The sequence below is a fragment of the Aedes aegypti genome, chromosome 3, assembly GCF_002204515.2.
Source record: "Aedes aegypti strain LVP_AGWG chromosome 3, AaegL5.0 Primary Assembly, whole genome shotgun sequence".
Taxonomy (NCBI): Eukaryota; Metazoa; Arthropoda; class Insecta; order Diptera; family Culicidae; genus Aedes; species Aedes aegypti.
The window spans coordinates 39,950,865-39,978,267 of record NC_035109.1 but is presented as its reverse complement, the minus strand read 5'-3'; the positions used below and the strand labels follow the sequence as shown (position 1 = coordinate 39,978,267).

At 38.6% G+C, this 27,403-nt stretch overlaps 1 protein-coding gene across 1 annotated transcript in view; it reads right to left on the bottom strand.

The window, feature by feature from the left end:
• The window catches only part of LOC5580277 (serine/arginine repetitive matrix protein 1), a 38,710-nt gene extending 13,739 nt beyond the window's left edge, over positions 1-24,971 (bottom strand). Inside the window, exons 1-3 of the mRNA XM_021855325.1 lie at positions 24,854-24,971; positions 23,721-24,025; positions 10,398-10,984 (exon numbers count right to left, since the gene is read on the bottom strand). Of these exons, the coding sequence (XP_021711017.1) occupies positions 10,398-10,984; positions 23,721-23,847 (714 nt within the window). The 5' untranslated portion in view covers positions 23,848-24,025; positions 24,854-24,971. The remainder of the gene's footprint in view (positions 1-10,397; positions 10,985-23,720; positions 24,026-24,853) is intronic.
• Positions 24,972-27,403: the final 2,432 nt, after the last annotated feature.

Here is a 27,403-nt window from a genome sequence, read left to right as displayed (position 1 = left end):
GATTTCCTCTATGATTTAATCGTTTATGTCCTTGGGATGTCTTTTATAATATTGGAAACCGGTAATACTCATGGGATTCTTACGAGAATGCCACTGAATTCTAACGGAAATCATCTGAGATGCTTTCAGAAATCCTTTTGGAATACTTTAGAAAATCCTTCTGGAATTCTTCCAAAAAGCCTGTGTAATGTTTTCGTCAATATCCTTATCCAGCTTTTTACGAGCGCTAATGGCTGCCGCCAACAGGCTCATTTTCTGGTAGGGACTAGTCGATTTGACGTTTGGCTTGGGTTGGCTCAATAGGCCTATTCACATGACGTTCCAAAACAGCTGATCGGGAAGCTCTTTGACAGTTCTTCTATGAAAATGACAGCCTCGTGTATGCACCGGTCCTCCACCGATGTAAACAAATGCATAGATGGACCTGTCACATGGAAAGGCCTATATAAAACTACCCAAGCCAAACGTCAAATCGACCAATTCCTACCAGAAAGCGAACGTGTTGGCGGCAGCCATTAGCGCTTTTAAAAGGTTGGATAATATAATACCTTTGGGGCTCTTCCTAAAATCCTGTTGGAATTCTCCCTGATATCTTTGGAGGAATCTTTCGGAAAACCTTATGGGATTCATTCAGAAATTTGCATGAGGATCCTCTGAATACTTTCCACAAGTTTGTTTTTTCGAAGATTCTTCCATAAGTTCAAAAGTAAATTGCTTCTAGGATGATTCTGGGCATTCCTCCTGGAAGAAATCTTCGTGTGTTTATTTTTTCGAGTATCTCTGTAGGAATCTTTCGGAAATCCTGCTGGAAAGCTTTGTAATGTCTTTGGAAGATACTTCCGGATTTTTTTTTCTGGAATTGATCCTGCTCTTTCGTAAAACCATTTGAGATTCATCCGGAAATACCATATATAACATCCAGATATCATTCAAGGATGCTTCCGGAAGTTTTGGGATTCTACCGTGAAACGTTCTGGTATTCTTGCGGAAATAACATTGGGATTCTAGAACTCTTCCAAATGTCTTTCTAAAATTCTTCTAAAAATCCTTCTGGGAATTTCTTTGGGATTGGAGAAGGATTCTCGGAAGAGTTCTGGGATAATTTACGAAATAATCACAGAGAGATTTCTGAATGAATTTTGGAAAGATTTCTGGAAATATTACTTAGGGGTCGTCCATAAACCACGTGGTCACTTATGGGGGGTCTGGTGAATGTACGTATTTCATAGTGATATCGAAAAGAATCCCAGAAGTTATTTAGGAGAAATCCCTGTAGGTTTTTCAGGAAATTCTCAGGGTTTTTGGAAGAATTTACTAAACCATCCGGAAGAATTCCTGAATTTTTTTCGGAACGATTCCAGAGCGATGTTCGAACTCTAGAAAGATTTACGGAAGAACAAACGGAATTTCCGGAACTATTTCGGGGTAACTTTTATAAGAGTATTAGAAAGATTTCGGTAAGAATCTCAGTGATATTTTTTAAGAGTCCTGGAGGACTTTCCAAAAATTTTCTTAAGGGTTTTCCATTTGAACTCAAGAGGTATTTTCTGAAGATTCCACCAAGGAAATCAACTGATAAATCACAAAAAAGCAAGAACATTTCCCGAAGAATCACTGAGAGATTGTATCAGAATATCAGAATTCCAAACGGATATTCGAGAATTTCCTAGAAAGATTTCTGAAGAAACTTAAGCACGATTTCCGTTAGAATTCAAGAAGAATTTCTAGAAAAGGGCCAGGGGGACTTCCGTACAATTTCTGAAGAGTTTTCGGAAAAATTTCTGAGAATATGTTTGAAAAAATTCGGATGGATTTCCATAAAAAAACAAAAAACGAACAGGATTTCCGAAAGTATACCATAGGGATTTCCGGAAGAATCCCAAGAATTTGACCGAAATAATATGACAGTGAAAGAATAGATTTTTAACTATAGTTTCAGACGGATTTCCGGGAGAATCCCAGAAGAATCGGAATAATCCTGAGAGAATCTAAGAGGAATATCCAAAAAAGTCCCAGGGTCATTCACGAAAGAATTACTATGGTTTTCTTGGAAAATTTCAGATGATATGATGTAATAATTTTGAATGGATTTCCGGAAGAAACCTGAGAGATTTGTGTAAGGATCCCCAAAACAAGAATCCCAGATCTTTTTAAAGAATCCCATCCCTCTGAATAGAAACATATTCGGCAGACAGAAACATTTTCGGCAGAATTCCAGGGAAATTTTACGGATTTAAACCCGGATGATTTTCATAAAAATCCAAGAGGAATTGGCGGGATAATTCAAGAGAAAGTCCCACGATGATTTTCGGAATAAACACAGATCGATTAGAGAGATAACTATAATAGTTTCAGAAGGATTTCCTAAAGAAACAAAGAGGAATTTCTAAAAAATTTCTAAAACAATCCCAGAAGGAATATTTGGAAGAATCTCACAGGGATTCTTGGAAGATTCTGTGAAAGATTTTCTGCAGTGAGATAGAGAAATTGCAAGAAGATTTCCAGAAGAATTGATGAGAGGTTCCAGGAAGAATCTTAGTGAAATTTTCCGAAAAATCTCAGGAAGATTTACAGAAGAATCCCAGAGAGCATGGAAATTTCTTGAAGAATCTTTAATGGTGGTAAGCTCTATCGAAATTAATACGCTGATCGCTTATTCAATTTACAATCTTAGATGAACTTCCGAAAAAATCCTTGAATAAATGGAAGAATATCATTAATGCATAAACTTAGTTATTTGGTAACCTATTTTTCTTAATGTTCAATCACAATTATGCTCTTTTTCCATGCACGCATTCGAGAAATGAACCTGCCCATGGTGCAACAACCGCGCTACATTCGAAGAATCCTATGCAACAAAAATTGTCGGCGCTATCCATCAAATTCGCTCATCAAAACCATTCTGATGAATATAACAACACAGCTACTATCTAGTTATGGTAAATCTGCACCCAAAACTATCCGTCATCAACAATGTACGGTATAGCGCGATCGAGGTGGCATTGCCGAAAGAGCGCGAATTTGAATAAGCCCCTCTTGAGGACTGCTGGGGATACCTTGAAAGTTATACGAGAAACTTAACGTATCCCGAAAAGGCTTTGTGCCGCGAGCCGAAGTGTTTAGGGACAAGGATGGAAGCATCTTGACGTACGAATGTGAGGTAATTATAAGGTGGAAGCAGCACCATGACGTACATATGAATGGCACGGAGGCACAGGCACAAAGGGTCACGATGGCGGAGAAAATGAATACGCCAGCACGACAGATGAACGAAACTATCCTGTTCCCACATTGAGGGAAGTTATGGATGCCATCAACCAGCTCAAGAACAACAAGACGGCTGGTAAGGATGGTACTGGAGCTGAACTCATCAGAATGGACCTGTCCACACCGGCTAATTGGCAGAATCTGGGAAACGGAACAGCTTTTTGTTTTTCTACGTTGACTACGTCTTACGGCAATTGAAAATCTAAAATCTGGGACCGTCACGAAAGTATGTTAGGTTTTAAACGCTAATAACTCAAGCATTTATCGATAGATTTTCAATATTTTTCACCAATCGGTCGGAAATTTATACAACATTCTACTCGAATGGCGAAAGCTATTGATAGTCGACAATAAACTATTGAAAATTAGGAAAAGGTCGACCCCTTTCATACGCAACCCCTCACGTTCAAGCAGATTTCCACGCTACTTTTGCCTTCCGCTTCGCACTATAAAAGCAAACCGATTCCTGCTTCATCGCTCATTCTTCTCGCACACGAACGAGCGAGTCATTCTCGCCGACGGGCGAGTTTTGCGTTTGAACACGCTTCTCACTTGAGTTCTGTTTGGGACCAAAGTAATTGAAAACACAGGTACTGGATTCCAGAAAATTGACACGCCAACGCATCCGCGTAGTAAGTAACACAGTCCGATATATCTGCAAAATTTGCTTAGTTCTCGCAATTGGTAACCGAGTGTGTAGTCTCTTGTTCCTAAGCAAATGAATTAACCAGGATGAAAAGTATGACTACTGGAAGAGAGAGAAGTATCTTCTCTTCATCGTAGCATTGTTGAATAACGTTTAAATCCATTTGTTTGCTCGGTAACCACAAGCTACACATTCGGTTACCAATGGCTTTTAGGGCGAGATCACAAATTATGCGAGAGTTGAACTATTATTTACATGTAAAAATTAATAATAGTGCGTTTGGATCTGGTTTGAAACAAAAGCCACCGCACGTGAAATTTATTTCTAATTTATTTTTATCCAGTTTTATGGTGTGGATGTACACTATAACCAGAGCGGCCACATATACAGATTTATCTGTATTACACAGATTTTTTTATTCTGACACAGATTCAATTTGTATGGAACACAGATTTTCTTTCAACAATTTTTGTATGGACACAGATTTTTTTGTATGGGACACAGATTTTCTAACCTGGTAGATACAGGTTTTCTATCAAACCATCTGGCAGCCCTGACTATAACTATGTTAAACTACTTGCCTTAAAGTCCTAATCCCTTGAAATTTGTTTTGAAGAAGTGATACTCCCATACAGTATGAAGCAAACTCCATTACTACTTTTTGCTTTTTTTATTTTCTTAAAGTCAAGAAAATCTACATTATGAAGAAATCATGGACCGTTACGGAATTGAAATCAGAAACCATCAATATCATCAACATGGAACAAATAATATGACGTAGTCAGGCATTGCAGAATCCGCTCTCATGAAATATATGAATGAGCCCTAGGTGTTTTTCTTTACGGGCACGATAAACAATCCACGAAAATCCAATAGCAATAGTATCCCCCAGGATTGGAGCATGTTTAGAGGGGTTTATCATGCACTACTATCCCCCAATCTGATCGAAGTTGTAGCAGTATACGATAAACAGTTGCCTGGGACACGGTTATATGAAAAATTTAGATTTTCGCTCCAGTCCACTTTTTGGATTGCATTTGGGTCCCATAACAACTGTGCAAAATTTCAGCTCGATCAGAGAAACTATATTTTAGCCCCAGCCGTTCAAAGTTTGTATGGGATTTACTATAGGAAAACTTACTTTTACAAAGAAAAATCGCCAGAGATCGCCCATTGTCCTCTATAAAAATTCTGAACAAAGATCTCGATAGGTATTTCTATGATGAACAACATTGCCGAAGACCGCAAAGCAATCCGTGCTTGTGAAGAAAGTTATTAAGCATAGACTATACGCAGGGTGTCTACTCGTTTGCATAAATGAAATTCCCTGATATTTCCAGGTTTTTCCAGGTTCTACCAAATAATTCCAGGTTTAAGATATACTCCAATTTCAGATATACAAAAAGTAATTAACAAAATAATTTGGTTCAGAAGCGTTTCCAGCTTCCAATTTGCTTAATGCATGTTGAAGCTATTTCAAGGTGGAACAATATCAAAGCTAAATCTTAACTGAACTGTATTTGATACAAAGCCTTAATTGTATTTGATAATTTGATATCGCTTGTGAGAGCTCTGATCATCATTGTAAACTGAACGGAACCAAAGCAGTGCTTCAGTATGCTTAACCCTTAAAGTTTATTAAGTTTATACCTTTTGTCCCTCTCGTTTTGTTCTTCGACCTTTTGTCCTTTCGACCTTTTGTCTTTCGACCTTCTGTCCTTTTGACCTTTTGTCTTTCGACCTTTTGTCATAGATTCGATTACAGCGTACTTGTGCAAAAACAGATAATGCACTATTCATTTTTGGCCCACGTTCAGTGAAGAAATCTTAAAAGGTATCCATGGGCAGTTTGGATACTTAAGACAATTAATTGTGGGAACAAAACAATACGTACAGATGTTTGTGACAATATTTCACAATTAAAATTACATGTCGTAAAACATGTTTTTCGAGAAATTTTTCAATTATTTTCTCAAGGAATTTCACCAGAAAGTATTTGCCCAAAGATCCAGATGTTACTTCGAAGATTTACTCAGGCTAGGATAGTTGGATGGATTTCTTTATTTGTGAGGTTTGCAGCACGAGGCTAGCTCATCTTTTAAATTTCTCCAGGAGTTCATGTAGTGATGATTTTCCATGGAATCCCTTCGACAATTTTCCTAAGGAATCAGTAAAACAATTTTGTTTTCGATATCTCAAAAAAACAAACTGGTTTTTGCCATTTGTAATCGCAGAAATTAACTCAGAGATCGTCAGGAATGTGTTTACTGATTCTTTCGGATGTTTTTCAAGAAAGCCCTAAGTCCTCCAAGATTTTATCCAGTGATTCTTCCATCGATTTTCCAATGACATCCTCTAAGACTTCCGTTTAGAGCTTCTTCAAAAATTCAACCAGGAGTTTCTTTAAAATTTCTACTTCTAATTTTTCTAAGGATAACTCCAGGAATTACTCAGATTTCTCTAGGAATTCCTACATTAATTCTTTAAGATTTTTCAAGGAAGTCTTTAAAGATTTGTCCAAGTATTCTTCCAGGAATTTTTCTAGGCATTTCTCCATGCAAATGTGAATGAATTTTTTCAGAAATTTGAGAAAATGTTCAATTTGTAAGGTATGTCTAAAGCAAATTTTAAAGCTATCTCTGATGAAACTTGTGTAAGTTTTTAAGTCACCCGGTTACTAGAAGAACTCATAGACCCTTGAAGAAATTTTAGAAGATTTTCTTGTTAAATTGTTGGGATAATTTAAAAAAAAAAACGCCAAAAACATGTGCGTAAATTTCTAGCAAAATGTTATAGTGTTAGTTAGTTTAAGAACTTTTATCACTTTTGTAAGTTCCATGGGAATTATTGAGAAATGTTTGGAAGAACTGCAGTTGTAAGTGAATGAAAACCCGAATTCAGAACTATACCATTTAATTCCAATAGAGTTTGTATCCTTTGACAGATACGTATATTTCGACCTCAACTGTAAGGCCGTCTTTAGTGTCGTGTACTAGACTCGACTGCAGTAGTAATTATTCGGTGAAATGCTGGAGTATTCTTTAGAAAAAAAAGTCTAGAAGAACTCCATGATGAAACGCAGGGTTGAGTTTTGAGGAATTCTTTCAAAAGTTCTTAATAGATTTTCTTGAAAAACTCCTCGAGGGTATTTTGGAGAAATTCTTTGGAGGTACCGTGGATGAAATGTCGTAGTAATTCTTGTCGGGTATCTTTAAAAAACCTCTGAACAATTTCTTTCAAAAACTCTGGAATTTACCTTTGCGGTTTTTCTGTAAATATCCTTATAAGAAAATTCGGTTGAAGGATTAATGGAAAACTATCGAGAGAAAATCCTAATATAGTGTTTTCTGGAGCAAATTCTGGATAAATTACTCAAGATCTTCTATAAAAATCTCTGGGAGAATATCTAAGAGAATTGGTAGAAGAATCTCTAGAAGAATTTCTGGAGAGATCCCGATAGGAATCCCTGGAAGTATTCCAGATGAAATCTCCGGAGAAACAACTAGGATTATTCCTGAAGGTTTTCTTCGAGAAATCTTAGATTAAAATTTTAAAGAATTAGTTGAAAAATCTCGTAACAGTCTCTGAAGAATTCACTGCTAGCAAGATATGGAAAAAAGAGACTTTAGAGACCATTTTTATTAAAAAAAGACTTCAGAGACCTTTCATCAAAAATAGAGACAATCATGTCTTGGGAAGTGGATAAGATTCACTGAACAGCTTGTCATGTACACATTAACTAGCAGCAATAGACGGTGTGCGGAACCGCGTGAAGATTTTAGACAAACATTTGAGTTTGTTCGACAACTTCGACAGGGTAATGGACTTTCGTGCATGCTGTCCAATATAGCGCTAGAAGGTGCCCTGCAAAAAGACAGATTTAAAAACCGAGGTACGATTTTCACAAAATCTAGTCAATTTGTTTGCTTCGCGGATGATATATGTCGGCAGAACATTTGGAACGGTGGCAGATGTGTACACTAGCCTGGGACACGGTTATATTATATTATATATTATTATAAAATTTTAGATTCTCGCTCCAGTCCACTTTTTGGATTGCATTTAGATCCCATAAAAACTGTGCAAAATTTCAGCTCGATCGGTGAAACTACATTTTGGCGCCAGTTTGTATGGGATTTACTATGGGAAAACTTAGTTTTACAAAGAAAAATCGCCAGTGGTCGCCCATTGTCCTCTATAAAAATTCTGAACACAGATTTCATCTCGATAGGTATTTCTACGATGAACAACATTGCCGAAAACCGCAAAGCAATCCGATGCTTGTGAAAAAAGTTATTAAGCATAGACTATTCGGAAATTTTGCCCGATTTTGTTGTTATTGTTATTCCTTTTCGTGTTAATCAACATCGGCTTGTCAATAGGTTTTCATTGAATAACTTTTTTTGACAAGGGTCGGATTTTTACGCGGTCTTCGGCAATATTCTTCATCGTAAAAATACCTATCTAGGTCTGTGTTCAGAATTTTTATAGATGGCAATGGGCGAGCTCTGGCGATTTTTCTTTGCAAAAGTAAGTTTTCCCATAGTATATCCCATACAAACTTTGAAACTTTTTGGCTGGCGCTAAAATATAGTTTCACCGATCGAGCTGAAATTTTGCACAGTTGTTATGGGACCTAAATGCAATCCAAAAAGTTTACTGAAGCGAGAATCTATATTTTGTCCCACACTAGTGTACACCCGCCTGAATGAAACGCGAAGCGACAAAATTCGGTTGGGAGGTGATTGCGTCATTAACAAAGTACATGCTGATAAACGCAACCTAGCGTGGGCTAAAATTGAAGTTGGAGAGACACAGCCATGGACCGAGTAAGTTGGCATAACATCGTTAACGATGTTTCATCAAATTAATTGATACAATACTTAATAAAGAAATAAATATAACGCAAACATATACTAAGTACCGTAATTTCGGGTGAAATTGATCATTTTTCACTGTTTTCTTGGTATGCTTTCTAAAATGTTATCAATACCATACAACTAAATGCAGGAAAACAAGTACGACGGTGAACCTCATTGGCTCATGGACCAAATTTTTTTAACAAATGTGGTGTTAGTGCCAAAAATCAGCTCTAAAATTAAAAATCGGGGAATCCCAATTCGGGGTGAAATTGATCACTTGATAATGTTATTATAGTTAGTTTCGAAATCAACTTTACATACTTAATTTGGGCCTCCTGAATCCAAATATGCTTGCAAAATTCTTAACGAGACAATATTTATGAAAATAATCAATAATTAAGTTTCAAGAATACCGCAAAAAAAACGCCTAAATGTAGGCAATTTTCAAAGAATTTCCCTACTTTGTAGCAGAAAATTAAATTTTTCAAAAAAACGAGCAAATTGGTAAGAGTTTTGATAGTAAAATCTGTATTGGAGATATGTTTTGAGCATCCTCACAAATCCTTGTTTAGAACTAGAAGTTTATAGATGATTATTAATTTCACACCAAACTTGATTCTAGAATTTTACATTATTTTCATAGAAATAAACATTCTGTGACACAAAAAACTATTTATTATTATTATCATTCACTATTCACAATTAGACATTATTTAAGACAAACAACGTTCATTTACTCTTGGTTGCAATGAATTTGGTGCACTATTAGTAAGAAATCAAATTACGAGACACGGTGATCAATTTCACCCTACTGATCAATTACACCCGAATTTGCGGTACCGGACCTCTCCTAAAGGAATGGCGATCATGCCCCTATTGTCGCCCACTAGTGTAAAATGGATGTTTCGTGTTAAAACACAATTTTTTTTATTCGCAAGGATATCCTCTGGCATCATCAACGATTTTCGAATGAAGCCGCCTGACACACACAAGACTTTCGAAGTACATAGATGACCCGATTTTGCAGGCTATTTTTCAAAACTTGTTTCAGCTTTTCTTCAAAAAGTTAAACAACTTATTCTTTCCTAACTATGTTATACATATTCATAATAACTTTAACAGGGTTGAATAAGATGTGGAAAAAGTTTAGTAATGAAACCGTTAGAGCAAAAAGTTCTTAGGATAATGGGGCTGACAAAATCAGGTTGACACTGTAGTGTTGTAGTTTGTTCTTCATAAAAAATATCAATGTTCCTTTCAAAGTAGAATAAGAAGAACAAGAATAAGAAGAAGTCAATTTTTATGAATTTTTTGAACTCAAAATTTGTCTAAAATGAGCGGAATTGTATGCACTGATGGTAGTTGCGTAATAGTCTCTGAAGGCTTCTTAAAGCCTTTAGAATGTTGCACCAGAATTTGCTGCATACATAATAAGGAAAAAAATGACTTTTCATACCGTTTTGCTCGAAATAGAAGACATTCGAGACATTTCATTAGAAATAGACACTTTTTAGAGAATTGCATTGAACTAGTGACCAAGTCTATTAAAAGAGTCGTGCTACCAGCCCCGTATTTTATAAAACAGTACTAAGCAATGGTATTACGACGAAGTAACGACTTACCTTGGGTGGCGGCGACGGTGGCCGTTTGACTCGTGGTCTGGGCGGTGGAATAGGCGACATACGACGAACGACCCCCCGGCGGGGTGAACCCGAAACCGAACGAAGTGGCGATTTTCCACGGTGGAAAGCCGCCGGCGGTGACGGACGACGTAACATTCGCGGAGGTGGCGAACGAGGCCTACGCTTCATAACCGGTTCCGGAGGTGGTGGCGAGATCGACGCCGGCCGACGACGCATCGGCGGCGGAGATGGCGAAATTGGTACACGACGTTTTCTCATCGGTGGCGATGGACTTCTCCGGTGGCGCAATGGCGGAGACCGGGCCGATCTGCTGCGGCTGCGGCTTCGACTTCGGCTGCGGGAACGACCGCGCGGTGGCATACCGTTTCCGTATCGGCCACGTTCACTATCCGAACTGCTGGGGTCTTCCTCAATGTACATCTTTTTGAATCCGGTGTGGCGCCATCGGTTTGGATCCTTTTCCTCAACTTCGAGCAGCTTCTTGTCCCAGGTTTCGTTGGGAAAGGCCCGGGCCTTTCGCATCACGTTATCGATTTCCTTACGTTTTCCAGCTGGGTGACTGGGATCTAAGGGTGGAGAGCGAAGAAATCGAATTTTAGATGATTAAATTGTCAAGGGATTATAGAGTTAGCCTAAATCAATAAACTTTCAAAACATTCAATGATATTTCTAGGGAAGTTCTGGGATATCGATAATCATTCTGGTATAATTATAGGAACCTAAAAATCCAATGAAAATTTTGGTATATAAGTGAAAAATTGTGAAATTCTGCTGAGACTACGTTTATAAATATTTTGGAATCCTGTGAGAAACTTTGAGATTCAGAACAGAGTCTTTTCTATTTCTATAGTTGTCTCTAATAGGTGGGATTAAAGAAAAATGTTGCGAATCTTTAAAATTCTGAAGGCAATCTTTGGAAATTTTCTTTAGAGCTTTTCAATTACGTTGACATTTTTTGAGATTTTTGAGGAAGAGAGATTTTAGTATGCACTTCTTGAATATTAATGTGAATTTCTGGGTTTCCGATTGGAATTTTTGTTTGAGGCCCAAGTAGAAATGCTGCAAAAGTCAAAACTAAAAAGCAGTTTTCTCCTTATAGATCACCAAGTCGAAGAAAACAAAAACACACAGCTGTTTTATTTAGCAAATAAAAGAGCTGTGTGTTTTTATTTGTCTTCGATTTATCTATTTAAAAATAAAAAAAACTGCTTTTTTTCAGTTTTGACTTTTGCATCATTTTTACTTGCACCTTAATCGGAAATAGTGTTAATCCTTAAGTTTTGAAGGAAGTACTCACTAAATAACGTAAAACGGAGTGAATAGAAAAAAGCGGCGAATAGAGACAAAGCGACCTACAGTTAGAAATGCGACTATTATGTAATGATAAACTTTAAAAATCTCATGAAATATATTTTTCCCATTACTTTAATAGCAACAGAGTATCGATAGACTATTTTCAAATTAATAATTTTGCTACATTTTTCTATATAAAATTGAAAAAAAAAATATTGAAATCCCAACCTTTTTTGACAGCTTAAAACATCCGTCATTTTTGCCGATTTCTAACATGATCAAAAAATGAAATTGTTTTTGAAAATTTTAATTTTTTTCTTCACTAGGTAAACACATTGGGATTTAATTTTATTGAAATGTACTTGAAAAAGTGTTGATTTTTCATTTAAAATGAAAAAAATATTGATATTTACTGAACAGTATTCCTATTCGCCCCATCGCGGAATGAATAGAAACATACAACATTTTCATAAATAATTGTATGATATAATTTTTATTTTTTAACAGCAATTGGGATCTCAGCAAAAGAAGACGTGACCCATATTTGGGACTAATAAAATTGTTTTTTATCCACACGTTTTAAGTTTTACACATTCAAACATGTCGGAGAGTGTTTCTATTCCCATAAAAAACTGAATATCAGTGGCGATTCTCTATCTGTTCCACGAACCTTGGATTTCAACAACAAATCCGCACCTAATTAGTAGAGATTTGTTAGCAATGTTCATAAGGCTTTATAAGTTAAACTACCAAAATTAATCAGTTTTAGATTCGTAGAACAGGTAAAAAATGAGGTTACAAATCGCCTCTGCTGAATTTTTTCACCTGGCTAACAGGATTTCTTACCAGATTTTGGATTCTTCTTCTTGGCATTGCGTTCTCACTGGGAGAGAGCCTGCTTCTCAGCTTATGTCCAATGAGCACTTTCACAGTTATCTTCTAAGAGCTTTCTTTGCCAAAGCTGTCATTTTCGCATCCGTATATTGTATGGTAAGTACGATGATAGTCTATGCCCAGGGAAGTCAAGGAAATTTCCATTACGAAAAAATCTTGGACCGACCGGGAATTGAACCCATATCTTAAGTATGGCTTGCTTTGCCGCGGACTCTGACCACTCGGCTAAGGAGGATTCCATATTTGAGGTTATCTAAATCCCAAAGATTCCCACCGGAATCCTAAGATATCAATTGAAATCACAAAGATCTCATTGGAATTTTCAGATATTTTGCCGGAATCCCGAATATTACCAATAAATTCCGAACAAAACTCCACAACCACTATTTTGAAAAGGTGGTTCTCACCGGGATACCGATGAAATGTTTTGAATCTTATATTTATTATCGGAAATAATTGAAAAGGTCTAAACGACAAATGGTCGAAAAACAAAAGTACGAAAAAACAATAGGTCGAATATAGTTTTCATTTTGGAAAAAACGATTTTCGACTTTTGTCCATCTTTTTTTCTCTTCGACCTTTTGTCATAGATTCCTCCGATGCTATTGTTTTTGGTATATATTGATCAAAGTTTCCATTTTCGCATTTGAATATCGTGTCTCAGAATCCTCTATGCCCAGCGAAGCCACGGAATCATCGATTACGAAAAGATCCAATTAATCCAGGAATTCTTCCAAGGATGCCTCCAGGCAACTGTCAACGAAAATAATAATCTCTGATGAAACTTATGTAGCAATTCCTGATGAGCTTCTGCAAGAATCTCTGAAGCTGCTGCCCTTCTGAGGAAGTCTTGAGATTTTTTTTTTTTAAGATTGCTAAGAAAATTGTAAAATAAAGAATTGAATATAGGATATAGTATTGTGCAGGTTTTTCTGAAGAAATTCCTTGAAAAACATCGAAAAACATCGGACGGAATCCTTGAAGAATTTTGTGAATACGAGAATTATTTGAATAATTGATGTAATTTTTGATGGTAGTAGTACGTAACATTGAATGATCTTTTGAAGAATCCACAAAGATTTTACTTGAGAAATCATTAGAGAATTTATTGGGACAACTACAGAAATAATTACTGAACGAAATGCAGGAAAAAATATTGAGGAATTATGTGGGCAATTTTAAGATATTCTAATGGAAATGGCAGGCAGAAAAGCTGTTAAAATCGGCGTGAAAATTTAATGTTGGAAATCAAGAGATTCGGATTTCCACAGCTGCAGCTAGTTGACGGGTCGGCAAACTGATGTGGAACATAATCAGTATTCGGTTTTAGACAATATTTCTCACCAATTTTCGCACAAGAGCTTTTCTCCATCTACTTTCGTTACTCACGGCTTCGTCCGGTGCTCCGAATTGATCAACTTTATTTTTATTAAGTTTTATGGGAATTTGCAAACCGGTGTACATATGTGCAACTTCAAAACAATACTGGTGTGTATGACGAATAGGAATATTAGTAATAGAACGCTAGTGGCACTGTTGTCACAAAACTGAATTGTTTATTAGTGGTTAAAAACAGCGTTCTTTTTTCAACTTATAATTTACAAAGCGATAGAAAAATTGCAGAACATTTTAAACAGGATTTAAAATGCTTTGCAAATGCATCGCATTTTTCTCGAATCCTTCCGAGTGTTAGATACGCCGATTTGAAAAATTATGCTTGAAATATTAGAATTGAGCTCTTACACTCAAAATAATCCAAACGTCATTGTTACGTGAAAACATACGTGGTTTTTTTCCATCGCACTTTTCACGTAGCTCTTAGGTTAATCATAGGTAGCCCAGAATGAACGCATGAACTTTTGAACTTCGTCCATTCCACCGGCGCTACAAGTAAGAGCTACGTGGATTTCCCGGTAGCCTTTACGAAGCGTTTCAATAGGACCTAGATGGTTATGCATTAAAATAACTAGAATATAGACCAACCTTATCTCTAATAGGCTTTGGAAGAAAACTAATTCCTAATTGGAAAATGTAAACAAATTTAAAAGATTGTGACATTTTTATATTCAATCTGAGCATTGTGAATCTTGTTTCCCAAATGTTGTGAGTATGTTCTGTTTTGTTGCAGCCTTCGCGTGCTATAATTGATAGAGGTTATAGATCAGGTGTAAAATATGAAGTAATGCAGGGATTCTTCGGTATTCAAAGCATATTTACCTTAAAATCAATCTAACACAGGGTTTAAAGTTCAGCTGCTTCTGAAGTTCTGCAAAAATCAAGCGGGCGCCATCTTAGGATTTGCGCTCAACACCGAATGTACGTACAATATGCAGATGTCAAAATGAACTTAGGCACCTACGTGAATTTCCCGTAAGTGCGATAGGTAACCTCAGTAACAATTACCGATTCACTATTTGATGGTTATGAATGGCTTAGTGATCTTTATCTTAGTCAGGTGAAGTAAAGGCAAAATGAATTTGGAATGATCTACGTGATTTTTCACGTAGCAATGACGTTTGGATTTTTTTGAGTGTACGATGAGAATAAATCGTGTGTTACGTCTGTTTGTCTGTGATGAGTAGGAAATATTATGTGTTTGATTTATCTCCCGTAGTGCTTTCCTTGCATAGAATTTTTGATTTTACTATTAATTAAAAAGAGCTATCTGTTGCTTTTTTTTGTTTCATCTATCTACCTATTGCTGCTGTAGTATAAGCTGATATGAAGCCTCAAATTAAATTTTGAGGAATACAAGTAGATATTACTTGAAAAAATACTCGAAGAACTTGGAAGAACTAGGAGGAATGATTTGTGGATGAAATATTGGATAACTTTTTAGGTGAATTTTTAGAAGATCTTAATGATCATAGTTTGATTTTATTGAGGAATTCCTAAATGACTACACACTTAGATTAAATTACTGGGGTCGGTAAAATTTTACTGGGTTTTGGACCTACCGAAAAAGTCAGTAAAATGAAAACTGTCGCCACACGTAATTGAAAAGCCAATTTCACCATGTTTTATTTTGTATCGATATATATAAAAAGAAAGCTCTCTGCAAAATTTAAGTTAAAAATCTCTGTTTTTCGATTTCTGACATTTTTTTTTTACTTTACTGACTTTTTCGGTAGTTCAAAACCCCAGTTATTTTTACCAAACAGATTGAGTGTGAACTATATAGATTTTGGAGAACCTATACGAATTTCACGATGGAATTCAGATACGAATGAATGGAGAAATAATTAAAGAAAATCAACGTAACAATTCCGTTTTACGCATTTCTTTAAATGTTTTGGAATAAACTCTAGAGGATTTCCCTGGAAGAACCTGGAATCTACTGGAAAAATAATTGAAAAACTATAATTGATGGAAAAATCTTTAGAGGAAATCTTGGAATAGTATTTTGGAAAAATCCATGTAGAAATTTCTGATTGGGTATTTCGAATCAAGGCTGGTAGTGACTGAGTGCCGTTAAGGCACGCCAAACTTAAGGACTGGAGACGGGTATGTGAACGGATCAACAACGCTCCTGCAACTGCAAGGCTGCACAAAGTCTTTTCAAACGACCATTCAAATGGTCTAGGTAGTCTTAAAAAAGAAGACGGCAGTTTAACTGTTGACTCCTCTGAAACACTGGAAGTAATGACGAGAACTCATTTCCCTGAATCGATCCCATATTCGGATGAAGAACAGGTCTCAGATGAGGCAAGACATGTATGGTCGATAAATGCCTATCAGAAATCTTGTGAAATCTTCACGCCTTAGGGTCGAATGGGCATTGAGTTCTTTTCAGCCTTTCAAATCTGCCGAGAAAGATGACATTTTCCCAGACTTAACGAAACAAGGAAAAGAGACGCTTTGTCCGCTCTTAACCGAAATATTCAAAGCAAGTGTTGCGCTTTCATATATTCCAAAAGCGTAACAGAAGGTTGGAGTTGTTTTCATTCGGTCCAAAAGCTGGAAAAAAGGATAAAACAACTCCTAAAGCCTTTAGACCTATAAGCCTTTCCTTTGTTATTTTGAAGATAATGGAAAAAATAATTGATGACTCCATCAAGTTGACAAGCTTAATAGAAATGCCTCTTTGTAAATACCAAATTGCGTATCAATCAGGTAAATCTACCATTACGGCACTGCAGTCGCTAGTAAATAAAATCGAGAAATCTCTTGAAGCCAAAGAAATAGCCGTTGTTGTTTTTCTCGATATTGAAGGAGCATTCGATAATGCATCCTATAGCTCTATGAGTTCAGCCATGGAAGCAAGGGGCTTGGATAAAAGTATTATCGAATGGGTTATGACTATGGATCGGACAATTTCGGCTGATCTAAGAGGTAAGCAAATATCTATACGATCTACTAAGGGATGTCCTCAAGCAGTGTTATCGCCCTTACTGTGGTCTCTTGTAGTAGACGAACTCCTTAGAAATCTAAAAGATCAAGGTTTTGAGGTAATTAGATATACCAATGATGTGGCCATCTGGGTTCGTGGGAAGTTTGACAACACGATTTCCGATCGGTTGCAAACTGCGTTAAACATTACTCTAAATGGTGTAGAAAATAAGGGTTAAACGTAAACCCTTCAAAAACTATTATCGTGCCTTTTACCAGAAGGAAAAAGGTAGAGCTGACACAACCTTCATTGAATGGAGTTCAAATTAAATTTTCGGAAGAAGTTAAACACCTTGGGATTACTTTGATAAGAAATTGGACTGGAATTATCATCTGAGCAAGGTCATAAGTAAGAGTACTAATGCCCTATCGGTCTGCAATAAAGCCCTAGGAAAAACTTGGGAACTGCCACCTAATATGGTAAACTGGATTTATTCAGCAATAGTCCGACCAAAAATTACTTATACTTCACCGGTATGATGGCCCAAGACAAATGAGGTAACCCCTCATAAGAAGCTGGCTAAGTTGCAAAGACTTGCAGGGGCAATGAAATGTACACCATCGGTTGCCTTGGATGCCCTTCAAATGTTTGTGTTAAAAGAATCTATAGCTTTGCAAAGATCTGTGTTCACTCCGACAGTCAGCTCTCAATGCTCTGTAGGGTAGTGGGTGGGTTAGTTAGTTAGTTAGTGTGGGAATGCATTGTTCCTCTGAAGCAATTGGCCAGTAGGAACGGAGTTACATTGTACTAGGTGCCCGGACATTGTGGAGTTGAGGGGAATGAACTCGCCGACAATCTAGCAAGGGTGCAGCTTCGATTTTTGTTGGCCCTGAGCCGTTCTGTGGTGCACTCTTATCATGAATATGAAAAATTGGGAAATGTCCATGGTAGAATCCAATTGGAACGCTACGTATACATCCAAGCAAGCGACAAGTTTAATAAAACTCAGTCTAGTAAGAGCCCGAACTATACTAAATCTTAATAAAGGAAATCTTGGGGTAATAACTGGCCTGATGACCGGTCACTGCCCAAGTAGGTATCATCTTAAAAAGATAGGAAAAATCCAATCCTCTGAATGTCGTTTTTGCCAAGCTGAAAACGAAACTGCTGAGCATTTACTCTGCAACTGCGGAGCATTGCTTAATCAAAGAATGTTAACATTTGGAAAAGGGTTATTAGAGCCCTTGGAAATTTGGCAAGGTAGTCCTAATATGGTAATAGACTTTATAAAACAAGTTGTGCACAGTTGGTACAGTAATTGTAATTGTAATTGTAATTTTATTGATCACGGTATCCTATCAGTGTACACTTTTTATCAGGACAAGGAAAATCAAATATATTTGAAGAAAATCTACTTTTGAAACAACAAACATTTACGAATCATTAAATCATTTAGAAACTACGAAAAAGATTAAATGAAAACTCAAGAGTTATTCTAGCCTAATTATTGCTTTCTTGAAGGCATTCAATCTTCGCTCTTGTTTGATTTCTATGGGTAGTCCATTCCAGCATATTGCGCCATTCACAAGTGCACTTTTGCCACCAGATGTTGAGTGCCTGGGAACAATAAGATTGGCTGTGCGTTCTTGACGTTCGTGTTGTATGTGCTGCATGAGATAACCGGGCAAAGACTTCTCAAATGCTTGCTTCATGAAACAACATACTCGAAGTTGATGGTTGGTTGGTAGGGCATGTCCTAGTATGGAATTTCGGACGGTAGCTTCAACAATCACGACGTCGAAGGTTGTGCGTAAAACGAAGACATGATTTGAAGCAACGATGCAGCTGTTGACGAAGAGCCGCTGAAAGCCCGGGGTAGTACACCACATCGCCATCCCGACCAACCAATCTTCATAATTCTTTATAGATCTTTGACCAACGATGGCGATCGCTAACGGTTCAAAACGAATCTATATCGATCGCTATCGAAAATAACTGACTGGTTGACCGGGATAGGTGAAGAAGGGTATCATCACGGCTTTCACAAGCTTGAGTCGTATCGGAAGAGATAACATCGTTCCAAATCTTCTGACGACTCGTAGAGTGTTGTAGACCTTCATCGTAACATCGTTGACCTGATGTACCCAGGATAATTTATTGTCCATGTGAAGTCCGAGATTTGTGACATGATTGCACAGCGGGATCACCGTATCCCCCAAGATGATATCCTGTTGTGGTGTTACGGAGCCGTTTTTACTGAAAATTATCGTTTGTGTTTTCTTCGGATTCGGCGACAGGCTGTTCCGTGCCGCCCATTCAGCTATTGCAGCAAGATCTTCATTGATATTTCGCACAAGACGGTCCACTTCATCGACTGGTCCGGAAAGGTAAATTTGGAGGTCGTCCGCATACAGTTGCCACTCACATCTCAGCACTCCAGGCAAACTGTTAATGTACAGGCTGAACAGCAATGCACTAAGGCATGAACCCTGTGGTGTACCTTCTGAAACATCTCTTTCTGCTAATAACGTATATCCAAGCCGGACTGCCTGCGAACGTCCTTCAAGAAAGGAGGAGATCAGTTCACAAGCTTCACGAGAGAATCGGAATTCATTCAGCAGTTTTTCTTCCAATAGCCGGTGATTCACACTGTTGAATGCAAGCGAAAAGTCCACCAACACCATCACTGTGCAGCGGTTGTCATCGAAGTTGGTATAGATGTCATGTACTACTTTCGTGAGAGCTGTTGTAGTGCTAAAACCCTTTCTATACCCAGACTGGTTGCAGGCAAGTAATGGTGGGTTAGCTTCGTTGAGGTGCTCATAAATTTGAGCTAGAAGGATTTTCTCGAGTACTTTTGATATCGCCGGTAGCACACTAATCGGACGAAAGTCTTTCGGCGCCGTCGGATTTGAGGATAGGGGTGATAATTGCTTTTTTCCATGCTGCTGAGAATGAACTTGTGAACAGATGAGATAGAGGGGGAAGGATGAAAGGACACAGGAGTTTGACAAAAGAAATTGGGATGCAGTCCGTTCTTGTGGCGTTTGTCTGACTCTCGAAGATTTTACGGCAAATTTCGTTGACATCGGTATGTCGAAAATTTAAAGCGGCTGCTCCGTGGTCAATTTCTGTTCGATGTTGAAGTTCAGCAGGAAACGGATGAAGATTGACTGTTTGCTGTCTGTGACCTTCCGTAAAAAACTGATTGAGTTCTTCAGCATCAATTCCTTCGGATGGTGAATTCTTTTTGGAATTGTTGTGAATGCCTTCCCTTCTAAGGTTGTTCCAGAGTTTTTTAGCAGGCAGGTTTGGGCTAAAATGCTGTTCGGAGTAGCGTTTTTTCGCTGCGAAAATTAGCGAACTGACCTTATTCCGTTTGCTGGTATAATCCCGCCACCGGACATCGTCGCGAGCTCTACAGTGTGACACATCAATCAATGTCTATCACATCTCAATTGTGAAAGGATATTTGATGAGTACCAAATAAAACATGGGTCATGGAAATAATAATAAAATAATGGAAGCAGTGGGTAAAAGGCTCTACAGATGAGGAAAAAAATGCCTTTAAGGTGACACGGGAGACCGTGTTATTTTCCCTATAGGGCTTTTCATTTGACAGGTCCGTCTATGCATTTGTTTACATCGGTGGAGGACCGGTGCTAACACGGGCCTGTCATTTCCATAAAAGAACTGTCAAAGTGCTTCGAGATCAGCTGATTTTAAACGTCAAATGGAAAGGCCTATCTTTAGTCTCACTCCAACAATTATCATCAAAACTTTGTGGAAGCAAATCTCGAGTTTTAGTGAACCGATGAAGCTGAAAATGTATTAGGTTGTGCAGTACATATATAGAATCATAGTGATACATTTTTCGCATCGTTATACTGCCCATAATCGCATAACAGTCCCATGTCGACTTTTGACCGATTTGCGTTTTTTGCATAAATCAACTCAACATCATCAGAAGATCGATAAAAACTGCTAAAAAAGTAGCCTTTGTTCCTAACTTGTACAAAAACAAACCCCACTTGTGTTGTCCCATCTTGAAAATATTCGCATAACAGACACATCAAAGTCCGTATAGTGGTCGGGCTCAGAATGGGTACCCCTTCTAGTACTACATACGGTCTCTCGGTACTACTAGTTGTTCACTGATGTGTAGCGAAGTAAAGGGAAATCAATTATACAGTGAAACCTCCATGAGTCGATGTTCTATGTCTTAATATTGACTTATGGAACCATACCTAAACAAAATGTCATGTTAACTATGATGATTCGCTCAAACAGCTCCTCAAAGCATTTCTGTTCCATGGCTCGATGTTTCCATGAGTCTATGGTCCCTTCAGATCATCATAATCACCCTATCCATTTCAAGAAGCAAATCTCAAGAACCACTCTATATATCGATGCGAAAATGTATCACTATGATTCTAAATATGTAGTGCACCACCCGATAAATTTTCAGCTTCATCGGTTCACTAAAACTCGAGATTTGCTTCCACAAAGTTTTGATGATTATTGTTAGATTGAGACGAAAGATAGGGAAAATAACACGGTCTCCCGTGTCCCCTTAAGGAGTACTTGCTTGTATGTGTGCATAATAAAAACTTTTCAACGCGAAAGCAAGATTTACATATAAAAACCATCAGCAATTATCGTCTTCTTCATCTGCTTATTGGCAAAATATAGAAAGACTTTGGCTCGGCCCATCCCACGAGCCACTGTATTTTAGATCTGCGGTCAAGGCTTACAGAAGTTGCCTGAAAAAATTGAATCAGGTTGTTCTGGAACATCTCGAATCATTTCCATCGGATTCCATTTCCGCATCATCCAAAAGATGATCATCTGGGTCTCTCGTGACTGTAAGTGCATTCCACATCATGACGTGTGTTTTGAAAAAGATGTTTTTTTTTTTGTCTGGTGATTCATCCATGGACATACAGTATACTATCTGTAACTCGCTATTCCGTATCTCGATATCGAGTTATAGAACGTGTAGTAAATGTGGGTTTTCATGGATACCTCGATGGTCCCTTTAACCAAAGTTACCCTGATTTTGTGTTCTTTAACACGATATTTTCCTAACTCGATAGTCGCCTTAACATCGAGTTACGGAGAGTTGACTGTACCCAGTAAACACACGGTCGTATATAAAAGGATATAAGAGTACAAATGTGGAGGCGATATACGTACATTTTACATGCAGTCTAATGGCGTATGTACGTATATCGCCTCCACAATTGTACTCAAATATGCTATCGTATACGAGTTTGTGTTTACTGGGTACTATAATAACTAAATTTTTACGACCAAAGAACATAAATAGCAAATGAAACAACCAGTGCATTAATAACAATGTGTGTTTTAGTAGCTGTCGAACGAGCCGATGCACATGATGGGACTGGTATGCAAATACATTGGTATATTATATTGTATATAATCGCATAACAGTCTCGCTACGATTTTTCTGCATTTTAAGGCAAATTTTCAACTTGAATTCAGAAGAAATTTATTAGGTTTGTTCGTGTACTCAAGTGATTCAGTGATATGTAGAAATTTAACACATTTTAGGCCAAATAGAGACTCAAAATGGAGCGAAATTGTTTCCACATTTCAATCGTCTTTTTCTCGGTTTGTCGTTTTCCAACATGGGACTGTTGTGCAAAGAGGGGCAGTATATGGAGTGGTTCTTGTGATTTGCTTCTTCAAATGGATAGGTTGATTATGGTGACGTCCCGTGCGGCTCTAACAGAAACAGAAAGGAGACCGAACGGGAACCAATTATTATTATCTTTATTAACGAGATTTGCAGCCCGAGGCTGGCTCATCTCGGTAGACGGGAACCAAACAATACCATACAGGAATCAAAAACAAAAACATAATTTAAACATAACATTTTTTCATAAAATCAGACCAGTCATTTTTTTACGAACAAAGTTCTTGAAAATTCTACTGCTCTTATATCTGTGTGCAGTTTTTCTAAATTTTCCAACAATGTTATCTCACAAGCCAATGCAGGTATTTGCCCAAAGAATTCATTTATAGATGCTTCCACGTTATTTTTAAAGGGATTCCTCCATGTAATTTGTTCAAAATAACTTTAACTTAAACTCTATCATGGATTTATTCAATAATTTCTTCAAAGATTCTTTCACAAATTTTCCTAAGAATTCTGGAATTTATCCAGTGATTCTTATTTTTTTTTAAGATTTCAACCAAGAATTTCTCTAAAGAAAGGATACCTTTAAAAGTTACTTCTTCTTCATTACATTAACATCACCACTGGGACGGAACCTTCTACTCAGCGTAGTGCTCTAAGAGCACTTCCACAGTTATTAACTGAGAGCTTGCTTTGCCTAAATTGCCATTTTTGCATTCGTATATCGTGTGACAGATACGATGATACTTTATGCCCAGGGAAGTCAAGGAAATTTTCATTACGAAAAGATCCTGGACCGACCGGGAATCGAACCCAGCCACTTTCAGCATGGCTTTGCTTTGTAGCCGCGTACGCTAACCACTCGGCTAAGGAAGGCCCCTAATGAAATCTAGGTACAGCATTTTGGGAAAAATAGTCATTCATGTGGAAATTCCTGCTATGGCATTTCGAATGAGAATTCATTGCAAGAACATAAATAGTGACTTCAGAGAATATTTTGATTAAAATAGAGGTCGCTAAAATAGGACCTGCTACCGACACTGAAACTCGTACATAAAGTTTACCAATAAAATTCTAAAATATTCAAAGTTAATTCTTCAGAAAAAAAAAACCATTATCTTACCATTAATCCGAGCATGGGTGGGATTCCGATCCATTCGCAGCTTGCTGGAACCGCCTGGCCCGCCCCGAGACGCCGCCGGGGACGGGCTCCGCCTGAGCCTGCCAACGGCGGACATATTACGGTTCATTGCTCCGACAAACACCCGGAAACAACCTTCCACGGGGAACTTCCCAAGTTCTTGTGGAAAAACAAATCTAAATCAGTCACAGAGTGTGTCGCGCTGTGGGTTCTGTTAGCACGAGCACTTCCACCACTACCCAACAACAACACGGAACCTGAACAGAAGGATCCGCGCGAGGTTCGTTCTGCAAAAGCGGAAGGATGAGAAAACGGAATACGAGAACATCAGATGGGGTTGAAATTTGGTTCCATATTTTGGAGAGTGTCTTGTGATTAAAACAGCGAAACAAACCGCGACGATATGGAAGCTTCCCCAGCGATCTCCAGTATCGATCGGTCCCGGAGGATTATAACGACCGCAAAACCGACGTTCAACGAAATTAATCGTACTAGGCTCGAATCCGGTTCCATCCGAAGAACCACGGAACCGACGCGAGTTCAGTCGTACCAGAAAAGCGAACCCGAAGTCAAAATACCGTTATTTCAACTGTTTTCTGACGACGTACCGACACGAATCCGAAACGCGACGTGAGAAACTTCCATTCTTTTTCCCGGCGCCGATCATGCGAAACCGATTCCGCGACGCTTCCCCGGCCTCGGAAGCCACGAACGTAAGAACAGCACCTTCATGTAGCACAGAGAAAGAAAATTCAACTTTTTTTAGCCACTTCCTCCATCAAGAAGAGATCGATATCATTTTCCTTTCTCTAGCTTATGTTTCCCCCATTTATTGCTTCCGGTCCATTCCCCCGAAATCGAGAATTCGACAGGGGGACGGAATCGCCACATCAACCAGGGTTGTATCCAACCTGCGCTGCAACAAAATCGCCATCCAGCCCGACAGACAGCAGCACACAACACTCGGGGAGGAAAAACGCAGTGAGCAGCCATTGCGTAGCCACTTTTTCGCGATCCACGAAACTTTCCTTCCGTACGCTCGGCGCTTCGCTCATACCGCGCATCGAATCCACAAAACGACATCCGGAGAAAACAGTTACGAACGATTTGCGTACCTTTTGGAGCACGGATAGGGCCGTTTTTCACTGCGAAAACCGATCGAAAATCTTCACAACGCACAACACTACCAACCAGCTCAGTGGGTCGCCATTTTCAATTTGACTAGATCGTCATCAATCGTCATCGTCGGGGGAGGAAAAAAACTTGAGTTGACCTAATCGACAAGGTCGACATTTGAGCGAGGGGATCAAACTTAACCTGGTCTTTTGAGAGTCAGGCGAACACGCTAACATAAAATTACCCATTAAGGCTAAGTAGCCCGTCATTCGTTTTGGCAACAATGATGAATTTTCAGCATGCATTTCAAAGTGATAAAACTCAGTCTTGATAGTTTATATTGACTTGAAAAAAAAAATCACTGTACGCGCTAACATGCATAAAGTATGCTGATACTTTTTCAGCTGTGTCAGTGCAAAACCAACTGATTTTCTTTGATTCGAAATCGTGAGATGAATTAACAACAATCATTAACGACGCGTACAAATTTCAATGACGGCCTACTTCGCCTTAAATGGGTCTCTTGTGGTCTATACACGGTACACAGGCCCATAGTGGTTTCTGCGCTCGTGTACATACACGTTACATGTCACCAACACTACTTAAAGATTGCTGGTTGAAAATATAAACAAAGATCAGCTGTTCCCAGCAAAATCAAATGCCAGTATTTTCCACCAGCAAATATGCGCACGTGTTCGTGACACCGCTCGGCGAGAGTTCAATGGCAAGGGACGACTTCTAGCGTAGTCAACATCTCGATGCGCTTACCCATTTTCGGGTAAATTGAATCGAGAGTGCAATCATTATGCGAAGTTTTGTTTAATGCTTATGATCCGTAATCGAAATAGTGTCGCAATAAAATAACTGATTGCTTGCTTGGAGGCTTGCAGGATGCCTATAAATGTTTGCTCTATTTCCAAAACCATCGAAATATTGAATGTGCTTCAACTATTCGGCACATTATTAGCTGATTCAACGATAGCAAAGATTGATAACCAAACCATAACAAACAATAAAACAAAGCAATGGTCTTTATTTTCACAGTTGTTACAACTGACAGTGGGCGATATTCAATTATCGCCCAGGACATCCTGGCTACGAAGAGCACTGTGTATCGATATATGGGTGTCTAGGGCCTGACGGTACATTAATAAATGTTTGTTGTTTTTGACGTTTTAGCGGTGCCGTGTTATTTATGTGACAATGGAAACCAGTGAATTCGGCACCGCTCAAACGTCAAATTAGAGAACTCGTGCAAAGGTCTATGGGGCTCTTCACAAAAATCATTCGGACTCTTTCACTCCTCTGTGAAATTAGTAAACAACAAGGGCAGTAAACGTCAAAATTCCATGCAAAATCAAAACAGTACAGAGCCCCATGGACCTATGCACGAGTTCACTAATTTGACGTTCGAGCGGTGCCAAGTTCACGCGTTTCCATGGTCACATAAATAACACGGAACCACTCAAACGTCAAATAGTGAACTCTTGAGGGACAGATCGAAACTTGGAAGTGAGCGAACACAGATTTACAACTAAGCTAATTAAGTTTATTAGGGAACGATCTTGACTGCACGGTATGCGGAATACAACTGATGCATCCTTGTTAATTTTCACAAACAGCTTGTGTACGTTGCTAGGGGTTCCTAACAACTTGGAATGACATGGAAACTACGGCTGATTGCCTACTATTCCAACACCCCCTCTCAATCGGCCAATCCTACGCCTTGGTACAACTTCGTATGGCCCATCCAATCGCCGGATATTGTTGTATAGGAACAAGTCCTCCACATAGTTGACGACATATCTCTCATCAGCTCGTTGACACAATGTATGGTCGCGTAGTCCTTCGGCCGAAGCACTCACAACGGACTCAATCCTCTGATAACTTGAAAGACCGCCAGTCCATGTCCATCTCAATCGAACGCAGCTCGTCGACTACATTCGACATACACATAGTGTGGTCACCACGTTTGGTCCACACGCCAAACGAAACAGGAAGGTCTGCAGAAACGAATTCGCCAGAAATTTGTCTGTATCCGAAGAATTAATCGTAAAACTTACCCAGGTGCTGGCGCTCCCGTCCGCCAAGCTTCGACGACAATTCACCAGGAATTTTGCGTCTTTCTGTTTGCGAAGGGAGCGCATCTTCTGTTTCGGTAGTTTCTTCCACGATCTCTTCAACTTTTTCGCTATCGACTTCATTGGTGTCATCTACGCTACATGATTGGTGTCTTTCCCCCTCTTGCTCGAAAGTGTAGTGCTTTGCGCTCCGAATATCGCTCCAGGCTTGCGAGCACCAACCAAAGGGTCTGCACACTCCATAATAAGCTTGCTTCAATGGCCGGCTGGTCCTCACTTGCATTTCTTTGAATGGTTTGTGACTTCGCCTGACCTCACATTGATTTGCTTCGATTTCTCCCAACGACAGCTTGAGCTCGTACAAATTTCCTTGTAGATGTCCAGTGGCCAAGAGCCGACCATCTTTCTTCAACATAGCCACGCTATCAGAAAACAACACATCAATTCCGGCCTTGGTCATCTTTTGCA